Source organism: Pelodiscus sinensis, chromosome 24 (assembly GCF_052426305.1).
Source record: "Pelodiscus sinensis isolate ZL-2025 chromosome 24, ASM5242630v1, whole genome shotgun sequence".
In the NCBI taxonomy this organism is placed as follows: domain Eukaryota; kingdom Metazoa; phylum Chordata; order Testudines; family Trionychidae; genus Pelodiscus; species Pelodiscus sinensis.
In genome coordinates, this window is record NC_143075.1 from 13,241,495 (window position 1) to 13,253,837 (window position 12,343).

Genomic DNA, 12,343 nt, shown 5'->3' on the forward strand with positions numbered 1-12,343 from the left:
GCTCAGTGAAAGGAGAGGTTACCTTCCAACCTCCTGCTCTGATGGGCACAGGCAGATTTAAACCATCCCCGTTTAAATGGAGCAAAGTCTTGGGCCTTCTCTGAATTCAAAAGTTGCACAGATCTAACAAATCAACTTAGTTAAAATAGGTGCCACTCTTGTGTGTAGACAAAGCCTTAATAGAGTTAACCAAAGTCTGCTGTGCTAAGCCTTGTTTGCCCGGGTTCCTTTGCAAAAATAGAAGGTTTTGCCTCTGAAGCTAGGGCATTGCAGAGAATTACTTTTGAGTAGAAAATGTTCCTGTCATTCTCAATATGGCAAGGACTTTTTGGAATGAGTAGGGACACACACACACTCCTCTTCCACACTGGCTGGAGAACACCCCAACACATCTCCCAGCCTAAATCCTCTCTTTCTGACCCTGGCATGTCTCTATTTCAGAGTACTACTCCCTGCTGTCTGGAAGCTGCGCCTCATCCCCCATCCCGTCACCAGCACCTTCGGTGGCTGGATCCGTCACCTCCAGCTCAGGCTCCTTGCGCTACCGCCGGCCCCTTATCAGTCCTGCACGCCTGAACCTGAAAGGGCAGAAGCTGCTGCTCTTCCCATCCCAGAGCGATGCTCTGCACACGCCAACCAGCCTGGATGAGCCCACTCACGCCGACAGCAACGTCTTCGCTGCTGAGCTGTCCCCGTTCCCGAAAAAGAACCTCAACGAGCGGGCAATGCATGGTACGTTCCTGCCCCCTTCCCCAGAGGCCAGTTCGGTCACAAGTCAATGTGCAAGCTAAGCAGCTGGCAAAGGAAAGGGGAGACCATCAAGGGAAACGCAAGAGGTGCTGATGGCTCAGTAGCTGAGAATCCATATTTGTGACATTACATGGCCGCTGTTCTGCTAGAGATCCTGTCCGACAAATCAGAGGCGAAACCAAGATCCTTTCCACTAGTCATTTAAGATCCCGTTATTTTTATTTGGATTATCAGAGGTGCTTTCATGTGATTAAGGGCATTAGCCCATTTGTCCTGGCCATATCCTAGCTTGGATAGGAAATTCATCCCACTGTTGCAGTTATGTTAGTATCGCCTGGATGATTTATACCAGAGAGCCCCTAGATTTGATTTTTGTCATCGCTTCCAGTCCTGACCTCTAGTGCAGGGTGGCTTTGCAATGTTTCACCAAGCAATTTTTGCAACAGGTTTATAATTTCCTTTGCATCTGTTTTCTGATGGTTCCTCTTCCTTTCCTCCCTTAGATATGAGGGCAGCCATGGGAAGAGGGAGTATTTGCAGTAACAATTCCATCAAAAAGGAGGATAATTCGTCACATTCATCCACCTGTGTGGTGGACACGACCACCAAAGGAGAAGAGCCAGCAGGCTGGAGAGGTGGGTGGCTGTGTGTGTATGTGTGTATGACTTGGATATGATCACACCAGAAATCATGGGTAGAGACCAGAGAAGGTTGTAGATATCCTGTGTCCCAGTCCTGTGATTTCACTATAAGGCTTGCTTTATTCCTCAGCACATCTGAGAAACGCTGAGTACTCCAGCATTATGCTAGGTCAAGAAATGGAGAGTGAGATTGGAAAGGAAAGGAGAAGTACATCAGAATCTTTCCTGCCTGGATTGTGGCTGGAAACAGGATTCTCCAACTTCTGATCCAAATAAAAAGTGTTGGGTATGAGAAGGGAGATCATCATTATTTCATCAAGTTCCCTAACAACTTTTTCTGGCTTTTCCCCCTCCCCCCCTTTCCCATCAAAGGTCATTTTGGGAACTCCATTATCCGAGGTCTCCTAGCCATGAGCCTGACAGCCAATGCTATCTTCACATCTGCCTACCTCTACCAGAGCCTGCGCTGACCCATGCTGCTTCTCCACTTGGTGGCGCCACCCACTTCCCAAGAGACTCTTGACGAGAAGAATTCAACCACAGCTTCAGTGTCTTTTGGCTATGCCACAGGTGCATGCTGCTTATCCACCACTGCCCGCCAGGCTGCAGCGACAAAGAACCACACAGCTGCTGCTGTCACCACCTCTGAGCAGAACGTACTGAAGGGCTGTTGTGAGGCTGGAGATGGCCGGCGGGACTCTTCGCAATGCCTGCTCAAGGTGAGAGGTCAGCTAACGTCCCTTGCACCTTCTTTCTAAGGATTCGGTCTGTGACATGAACTAGAGAAGATGTAAATGAGCTGGTTGGCTCGGTCTCATCCCATCTTTCCCACGGATTAACCAACCTCACATGGATGGCAGTGATGGAATAAGAAGAATTAGAACAAATAAATTGGAGACAAGAGACAGGACTTGAGCTTCAGATATTGAAATGGCTTCCCCGGCCTGGTTTTCTTATTAGCACCTAGTCTGTCTCCCCTGTTCGTTGTATGTGAATGGTTTTATGTCCTCCTTAAGGTTGGTGGGGACTTTAGCTGCTCTGTGATTCTCTTGCATGGGGTGTATGTGCGTGCATGTACTTCTGTCTGGTCTGCTGTCTGAGGTCTAGTGAGCCGGGTACTTCCCTGTGATGCTGGCTCCTGGTAACTGTTCATGTCCATTGCTCAAATGTGTGCAGCTGCTGTAGGGCTGGGCACGTCTGCATTAAGAAAGTAAGCTCATGCTTTTCACCTTGCCAGGAAGCGCCAATACTGCTGTAATAAGATGTGCCCTAATCCACTTGGGTTGTGCCTCAGGGGCTCTAGTTCTGACTGCGCGTGTGGTTGCTGGAGTCGGGAGCTGCACAGCTTGTTCTTACTGTAAACCATACTAACATACTGTGTGAAGGGCACTGCTAACAGGGAGACGTCGGATAACATGCTCCACTCTAGAGGCTCACCTCTGGTCTTTGGGAATGGTGTGTATAAGATATTATCTGCTTGGCTAAACTGCAAGTCTCTCTGCACTAGGGATGCACCAGACCAGCTGAGCCTCCCGGGTGTCCCTTAAAATCCATGGTGCCAGCCCAACACTTTCTCAAAACTAGAAACTATTTTTGAATCTCAGTTTTTTTGGGTGCCCAACTTGGGATGCCTTAAAGGAGCCTGGTAATTTTTTTTTCCAGAGGGTGAGTGTTCAGAGCTCCTTGGAAATTGGGTCCCTTTATGGTGTCAAGTTGGGCACCCAAATCACTAAGCATGTCTGAAAATGTTGCCCCTCATATCTCAATTCCCACATCCCAACCACATGGTGCAAAGGGAGACTGAGCCAACACTAAGGATGAGGCCTATGAAGCATCACAGGACTCTGCCCAGAACTTTCCTGCTGTCCTGGTGCTGTTTTCCTTTTGGTCTTAAATTCTCTTACTTGTCCCTATCTTCTCTTCAAATTGTGTTTGCTCAGTCCCTTCCCCTCTGCACACCCTGCTGCTCGCTACTTTGGGTATTCTTCCTCCTCCACACACGTCCACCATGGTAGTCTGCTGGTGACGAGAAACTTCCCCGTTAAGCTGAAAATCTCACCATGTAGTATGGATCAGATCTTTTGAGGGACTGTGTTCCCTTCACGTTGCTTACTAAGCCACCATGCTCCCTTGTGGGACAAACAAAGTAATGACCTAACACTAATCAGTTATTCCTGGTGGCTGGAGCTGTGGAAAATCAAGTCTTGCTCTCCCTGTGTCTCTTGCACCTGTTCCTGCATTATCTCAGCAACCCTATTCCAGCTGCTGTACTCACTGATCCATGAAGCCTCCTCTCTCATCCCATGGAGGAGACTGATCAACTGCTGTGGGCTCTTCTCAAGAGATTTTGGAAGTAGGATCTCTGACTCTGCCGCTTTCTCTTGATCCTTCTTTGGTGTTCTGGCCTGTCCGTATACCAGGCAACTCCTTCACCTCAGCCTAGATTCAGACTAGCAACTGCATCCAAAATAGCGGGCATGCTGCATGCTGATTAGCAACTTTTTGTAACTTGCATCAATTGGTTTCCATGTTGGACTAATCCATGACCTTGCTTGTGTTGAGATTTGTGTCCCTTTTAAATGTTTTTGGCTTCTATTTAGTGTTCATGATAAGCGCACACACAAAAAACCCCACCCTGGTAGTGCCTGCACTGCTGAGCACTCCACAAACTTCTCCATACAGCTGAACCACCGGGAACTCACTCCTGACTTGCAACAACACATGGTATCCTGACTTTCAACATGCCCATGTGATCTGAAGCAGAGATCTGCATGCCATAGAGTACAGTGGCCTTGTGTATCTTGCTATGATAAATGTGCACTGTGACTTTGCTTATGCCCCGAAATTTGTTTCACTTCTCAACTCCTGCTTTGTGCTGTATTTACCCACCGCCACATCTCTCTCACAGCCCCACTTCACATGGCTTTTATTTGTCCCCACCAAACTCCAGTGCTGAGTTTGCCCCTTGCTAGCATTTCTTCTTTGTTCCCAGCACCCATGGCCCTCCCGGGTCCTCCTTTTTCCCTCCTGCACACCTCTTGTTTCAGGAACTCCTTAATTTTACTTCTGAATCTGCTGCCGGTTGGGCTCCTGGCCAGTCATTTAGGTGACCCTACGTGAAGCCATTTTAAAACTTTTTGGATGTTATTACAGAAGAGGAAAATCACAAGACCTCTCAATCTGGTGCTAGAACAGTGTGGGAGCGGTGCTGTTGCTGATGCAAAGCCTTCACTGTTGTTAGCGTGTGTGCATGTATGTGTGTGTACGTGTGTATATAAATATTTGAAGAGTTTCTTCATTTTGAAAGATTTGAGCCCAAGTTTGTTCCTGTGTTGTCAGCCTTAATCCAGCTACCGGACACTGTGTCCATCTTGCTGCTGCTACTGCTGTTTCTGTATAATGCTGGTATGGAGGAATCAAAAATCTAGTTCCCAGGTCAAAACCTTTGTGCATGAATTGCTGGTGGCATGGGTCTTTGTACGATATTGTTCAGGGATGGAATTTTATTTTTCTAATGGTTTTTCCTGTACAAACCTTTGGGGAGATGGGGATAGATGTAAACTTTCTGTACATTAAACAAGATTTGAACTTTTATTTAAATAAGGTCACGGTCAACTTCGAGATGGGTTATAAAGGAACGCTTACCAAAAGGAACCTTGACCCTGTTGCTGAATGATCACCCTCTCTTATCCCCACCCTCCTATAAAGACATACACAACCTTCCTCTCTGTGCTGGGATCCATTATGCATGTCCCAAGACCTAAGAGAGTCTTCCTGTGATTGTCTGAATTAAGATGCTATTTTCCCATAAGGTGGCTATATCAGTGGGTGTTAAGTATATTGTTAAGGGAGTGGATCGTTGGGAGGACAAGTTGTTCTCTCCTAGGATAGCCTAGATCTAAAAGTAAGCATCCCTGGCATACAAGTGGGCTGATCTATAGGGACTTCAGTCCACTTACTCAGTGGCAAATTTTGGCCTGTGAATGTCCAAATCCTACCCTTTATTCCTGGGTGACAGTAATGTTGTGGAACTGCTGAACTCGTCGGGGGTCTAATGCAGCTGGAAGCCTAGGCTGCTTCTGGATCTCTCTGGATATTGCTGTTCTATTTCCCAGCCACCTTCATAGTCTTAACTTCTATCCCAGATGTCTGTAACAAGGTCAGAAAGCACCTATTTGGTCAGTGCAAGGTAGGTGTTTCCACAAATGCTGCCTCCAGAAGTGACTATCAAACCCTTTGTGTGCTTGGATGGAAGGGCAGGGGTTTGAGGCTTCTGCAAGTAGAGTAGATTTTGATGATAAAGAAGCGTCCGAAAACTCATCTCCTACTAAAAAAATGTTATCTGTTTGCTTGTTTGGGCTCTAATGCTGTACAGTTTAGTTACATTGTGTGGGGAACTCTGTCCCCAGCAGGTTTTTAGTTCATGCTCTGTGTTTAAAGAGGATTATTTTTCTTTAAAAAACAAAAAATACAAAAAAGTTGAAATTATAAATCTCACTCAAATGTGTCTTTTTATTAGCATTATTTTTAGGGAAGGGGCGGGTGGCACAGGTGTGCACGCATGTGTGTCTTGCAGTAAAGCTGCGATCTTAAAGCTACACAAAGTTAGCAGACAACTTAAGGCGATGCAAGTTGTCCCGGGGCAGTGCCCCACCCATGAGATGCAATCCTGATCCGTAGGGAATCACCTTTTGGATGAGTGGGAAACCTGATAATCTTGGCCATTCAATTCTTTCTCCTCCATTAAGATTGCCAGTCAGTTATAAATGAAGATTTTGTGATGTGGACAGGTAACTAGATTGAGACCCACTAACAGGGAACGTGTCAGCCACTAACCTGCTACAGAGCTGGTAGTAACATTCATTTCTAGTTTGCTACAATATTAGCTGTCGGAGAGAGGGTCTGTTTCCATTATCAGTCCTTTTAATTGTCTAGATTCATCTCAAGTGGATATATCAGTTACATTTGTTAGCTCAGGAGATTAGTTTGGTAATGTGTGCTTAAAAAAAATTAGTCACTTGCCCCTTTCATTGCTTTCTTACTGATGAGTGTCCATCAAAGAAACATTTTTCAAATACCCCTTTATTGTTTGGGATTTCTGCTGCCCACCCTTGAGAAATGGAACAAAATGTCTTACAAATGGGGTGAGTTTGTTCCGGTTACCCCATCTGGTTTCCTATTTATTCTCCATTGGCAGCCAGGCCACCCAGTAGTAAGTAACTTGCCTGTGAACCCAGTGCTAATCTCACAGTCCAGCTAGTTAGCTGGGATGGCACTATGCACATTGGGTTTCTCTGGGCCAAATACAATACAACTTGAACATAGAAAAATGAGACTGGGGGATAGATACTGACATGACTGTTTCGTGCAGTGGGGCCTCAGCATTGCCAGGAGCCCTTGGACACTATATTGCAAACTACATGAGCGTTATAAACATTGGTTTAATGGGAAACGGCTTTATAAACCTACCATCTAATGTGTTGATTTTGTACATGTATTTGTTTTAAGTGTCTTCATTGGTGCTTGATTTTAATTTAGAGGACATAAGTAAAAATGTAATTTCTGGTACCTGTCTCGGTGGTAGCACCACATGGCAATACCTTGAGCCCTACCCCTTTCAAGCACTTCCTTGTGCAGCCTGATGTCTCCTTGTTCCTTGGAGTATCCCATCAAAGAGTGCCTCCTACTTCGGATTGGGAAAGGGAAGGACAGGGCCTGTGCTTCTGCAAACTGCTCTGGTGGCTGGAGGGGAGGAGGGGAATAGACCAAGGTCCCTGTTGGGTGCCTCCCTGTGTTTGTAGGATGCTGTCTGAGACTGGCCAGCAGCCTGAGGTTTCTACAGCTGGAGAAGACTTGTGGAGATGGATCTTATCTTCCATGTGCTACAGGGAGAAACCCATCAAAAGGGGCTTCCTACATCTGACTAGGCAAGGAAAGGGCAGGACCCTACTCTGAAAACTGCTCTGACAGTAGGAGAAGGTGGACCAAACCCAAGCCACTTCTACCTCTTGGATCCTCCTGCAGCTGCAGGAAGCTCTGTGACTTCTGCCTTCAGCGTCCTGCTCTGAAGGCAACACAGAAGTAAGGGTTAGATCCTGTTTAGCTCACTTGTTTTCAGGGCACTGCTGGGCTTGTGAAATCTCCCAGAATGCTCTGCTGTGGGCAGCTGAGGCATGGCCTGCTGGTGTCTGTACCCAGAGGTGTTTAGAGAGTAGACACTGACTGTGATCCAGCTGCTTGGGGGGACCTGAACTAGTTCCTTTACTAGCTCCTTTACTACCTGCAGCCCCGCAAGGTTCTATTTACTGTGGCCCTTGGATGAGATTGCCAAATTCTATGGGTGTCTGGTAGCCTAGGTGGAGGAAGGCTTTGCTTTCCCAAATCACCAGGCACGCCCCAGTCCACACTGCCCCAGACTGCCTGCTGTAGGCATTCAGGGGGCAGAGTTGTTGCCCCCGGTGCCTACTCTCTATGCTCCTTCACCAATGGGCTGGGTCGGTGCTCTGAGCCCTCCTCCCTCCCCACTGCACACCTACCTCCTCCCCCAGTGCACCAGGAGTGGGGTGAGCTTGCCTGCTCCCCTTGCATTCCCCGGGGTTGAGGGGGTGGGGTGGTACATTCTGTTGGGTTTTGTCCATGTCGTTTTTTTTTTTTGGTCTGTCTTCACACCCTGCGAGTTGGAGGTAGGCAAGCACAAAACTATCCTACCACTGGAGACCGTCTTGGTTCTGACAATCAGGTGGTCCACTGAGATGAAGGGGGGAGTTGTCACTCATACAGTCCCAGGGGGCTAAACTCCCTAGGTGGTTGGGCCTATGGTGAGAGGTCTCAGAGCAGGGCTGGCTCCCCTGCGCCCACCTTTCCACCGGCCTTTCTCCATGGCATATGCCTGCATCTGTGCCTACTGTCTGTCTCTCTCTAGCAAAAGAGCTAAACCCCGGGGTTGCAGCTATGCAGGGGGTGAGTTTGTAGGGCTAGAACTAGGTCCCTTAGCCCTGCTGCTGTGTGGGGGAGGGCAGGGGAGGGGGTTAATGAAAAGCAAGGTCGTGACCTGGCTGTGACCCTAAACAACCGCCGGGAGCTCTGATAGCGGGAGGGAGTCGCCGGGGGTCACTAGCGCGGGCGGAGCTGGCGAGCCAGGGCGCACGGGGCAGACGGAATCAGAGCGCAGGAGGCGCGTGCCTGCCGGGGAACCGGACCCAGTCCAGCTAGACAGAATCGCAGCCGGGTCCCCATTCGCCTCTCTAGCGCCGTGCGCCCCCGGCGAGGGTCCCCTCTAGCGCCGTGCGCCCCCGGCGAGGGTCCCCTCTAGCGCCGTGCGCCCCCGGCGAGGGTCGAGGAGAGCGAGTGGGAGCCATGCAAGGCGCAGGCTCCGGAGAGCTGGAAGCCAAAGCGGAGCCGCCGGTGGGAGACGAGCCGGGCACGGAGGAGGCTGCCCCGGACCCCACCGCCCCCCAGAAACCGCCCTACTCTTACGTGGCTCTGATCGCCATGGCCATTCGGGAGAGCCCGGAGCAGCGGCTGCCCCTGAGCGGCATCTACCAGTACATCGTGGGGCGCTTCCCCTACTACCGCCTTGGCCAGAAGGGCTGGCAGAACAGCATCCGCCACAACCTCAGCCTCAACCAGTGCTTCCTCAAGCTGCCCCGGGAGCCGGGCGCCGAGCGCAAGGGCTGCTACTGGACCCTGGATCCCGCCTTCCACGACATGTTCCAGCCGGAAAACTACCGGCGGCGGCGCCGAGCCAAGAGACCCCAGCGGGCCCCCTTGGCGGTGCCCGGCCCAGCCCCAGCTTGTCCCACCTGCCAGGAGCCCCCCTACTACCGGCCCCACCAGAGCCCTCCGGCCGCCTACCTGGTGGGCAGCGCCTGGGCATCCCTGGGGCAAGCCTCGTCACCCTGCGCGCTCACCAGCAGTCCCCAGGGTACGGTGACCCTGGGCGGCTACGGCCCCTACCCGCGGCTGCTACTGCCCGGAGGGGTGGCGCATCAGCAGCTGAGCCCTGCGTCAGGGGGGGCCGGCTGCCCTTACCAGCAGCCCCCGGAGCTGCCCTTCATGCATTACTGGGGGGACCAGGAGGGACCCTACGGCGCCTTGGCCGCCGGGATAGACCTTTGAATCCTTGGTCATGGGGCCGAAGAGCTCAGAGTCTGCGCCCAGACCCGGCTGGGGACCTTGGCTTCTCCCTCTTCCCTGGTGATCGTTATCAGAACTACAACAACGCACGTGTTTCCCCCGTCTCCCTGCTTCTACTCTGAGAGGGGGGAGCCCCGGGCTCCGATCTGATAGATGCCAGGGACCTCTCCCTTGTTAACGCAATAACGGAAGGGGTGTCACCGGCAGGGGAGGTTTGATGGAGCCTCCCTAGAAGGAGGCGCAAATTCGGTAGAAAGGGGAGCAACACTTCTAAAAAGAGGAGCGACCTCGACATGGACTTTTCTTCTTCCTTTGCCTTGAAAAGGGAAGGAACCGGTACAGTCCCACATTACCCCACGTATTACACTTCCAAATTCAGATGAATACAGAGTTCCGAAGAGTTAAGAGTTGCAGGGTGAATCTCTTGGCATCCTCTGCCCCGGAGAAGGATCAATTTGAGGACATTATTTGTTCTGCAGAACTAGACCCTAATACTTTAGAAATTCTCTCTCCGCAAAGTATTTGAAATAACTTTCATCGGAGACCAAAACTTTCTGGTTCGAAGGAAAGAATAGTTTCCCACATGTTCCCTGTTACAGAGTTATTGTAGAAGCTGTAGTGAGTTGTTTGAGTCAGAATAGTATTAACATTTTCAGATATGTTAATTTGTGAAAGTCCCTTTTAAAATATGCAGTTACTGAAGAAACGATTGGTTGCTTGTACATCAATTAGGAATTAAAAGCCAGGCTATATTCTTTTGGGCAAAAAAGATTATTGAAATGATTTAAAGTATGGTGCCTTATTTCATTGTTGCTCCTGAGAAATGGGAATTTTTCACTTACATAATCATTGTTTCTTTTACTGTGTTAAATTCAGTGGTATTGGTGAAACTGGAAATGCCTCCCATTGGGCTGCAAACTGTAAGCAAAGAGAGGTTGATCAACTGCTCATTTTTGTCCAGTCCCCAAAACAATTTCTCAAACTTAATGTGTATCATTGTAAAAAGGGAAATGTAGTTACTTTCTGGAAAATAATTTTTGCAAGTGACCTTCAAAACTTGATTTCTGAACTTTTTTTAAAAAAGAAGTATTATATAAAGGAATAACTTTTATTTTTAAAAGAAAAAAGATGTTAAATGCCAAAGACTTGGAGGATAGATATTGTGATCTTCATGTTTTCACATTTGAAAAGAAACCATTTTGCTTGATGTGAAGTCAGAATGCATTTTATATACTGTTCCTTGTTAGCATAGTTATTGTGAACAAGGCTATAATGACAATGCAGCACCCCTTTTATGATCTGAATTGTAAGGGTGGCTTTAGCTCTTTTCCAAAAAAGATTCCAAAAGAAAATAGTATTTCTAGTAGAAATTGCAGGTTGGTTTGTTAGAGAAATAAAGGGTTTCACTACCAATGCGCATAGCAGAACTTTCTGGTGTGTTCCGTTTTGAGTCTTGTTTCAATAAATATTTGTTACTTTATAAAACATATGTTGTTTGGAAAATACTTTAACTAGTTTTATTACTGTGCTGACTACCCCCCTTTGATTTAAAAGAATACGTAACCCAAACTAGACCAGAGTTCCAACGTTTAATCGTTAAAGTAGTTTTGAATTTGTTCTTTAAAATAACTTCCATAATACAACACAAACAAGATTTTAACCCAAATCTATTAAGGTTGTTATGGGAATATCCTCTGGTGAAGCAAGTATGCATATACATAATGTTCATTTGTTGCAGTATTAAGGTTTTCAGAGAAATAAGTCATTTTCCACTGTTGCTTTAATGTGGATCCTAATATTAGTGTTCAACAAACCACCCACTAAGTATAGTTGAACTTTTGGTATTAAATGCAGAGAAAAAGGCTACACATTGTACCATTACAGAATTATTTCTGTTGATAAATTCCATGGAAGGATATTTTTTCTTACTGTAATTAATCCACTTTTCTGAGATGTGGTAGTTATGATAGAAGAATCCGTTTGTTGACCTAGCTGCATTTACAAGGGAGGGTGGGGGCAAAGTCAACCTAACTAGAGTGCACAGGATGCAATATTTTTCACAGCCATAAGCAGTTTAGGTAGGTCAGTTCAATTTTTAAGTATAGACCAGGTTTTAGATTCCCCTTGAAGTTAATGGAAGGCAAAGGAGCTAAGCATCTTGCATGTGATTGGACCTTTAATAGACAGATAACAGAAGAGGCAGCTGTAAGAGTAAAATAAACTGTAGAGACGGGGAATAAATGTATTGTGTTACTGGACCCCCTACAAAGATGGGATTATTTTTCCCTAGCTTCTTTTGAGTTATCTGTGAGATATATGGATGTGTTGTTTTTAAAATTAAAATGTATATACACGCTCCCTCTCAATGGGAACAACAGGTTCTCTGCAACTTTGAAAATCAGGGCTTAACCCCTGTGTCTCAGATCTCATGGCAAATCCAAGTGTGAAATGGAAATCCTTTGAGTTGGGCAATGAGACTGGGTAGTATGGTGCACAGATTGTAGCCCAGTCTGGGATATTTGCTCCATTTTCTATCCTCTCTGCTTAGTGTTTATAACATCATGGTTTTGTGGTTTTGCTCTAGGTGAGCATCAGAGCTTTGATGCTGTGACAACAACTGAGTATCCTACAGTTACCAGTATGTGGGACAAAGTGCCAAGATGTTGTTATGAGAGAGACTAAGCAAAGAGAAAATAGGTTGCTGGAATGAACACAGACACACACGTTTTAAATAGTTGAAAGGGGGCACAGTGAACAGTTTTTAGAAGATGGTACAGGTACAGCATCTTATTGGAGACAATAACACAGCTACATTT

At 47.4% G+C, this 12,343-nt stretch overlaps 2 protein-coding genes across 5 annotated transcripts in view; both read left to right on the plus strand.

Moving 5' to 3' along the window:
* TMEM201 (transmembrane protein 201) overlaps positions 1 to 4,994 on the plus strand; it is a 58,968-nt gene extending 53,974 nt beyond the window's left edge. For all 4 annotated transcript variants that reach the window (XM_075906244.2, XM_075906242.2, XM_075906240.2 and 1 more), the window contains exons 9-11: positions 442 to 732; positions 1,254 to 1,385; positions 1,764 to 4,994. In XM_075906244.2, coding sequence (XP_075762359.1) covers positions 442 to 732; positions 1,254 to 1,385; positions 1,764 to 1,861 — 521 coding nt within the window. In that variant the 3' untranslated portion in view covers positions 1,862 to 4,994. The remainder of the gene's footprint in view (positions 1 to 441; positions 733 to 1,253; positions 1,386 to 1,763) is intronic.
* A 152-nt stretch (positions 4,995 to 5,146) lies between these two features.
* On the plus strand, positions 5,147 to 11,006 carry LOC102450175 (forkhead box protein L2-like). Its single transcript, XM_014575511.4, has one exon. The coding sequence runs from the start codon at positions 8,748 to 8,750 to the stop codon at positions 9,507 to 9,509; it is 762 nt and encodes a 253-aa protein (XP_014430997.3). The 5' UTR covers positions 5,147 to 8,747; the 3' UTR covers positions 9,510 to 11,006.
* Positions 11,007 to 12,343: the final 1,337 nt, after the last annotated feature.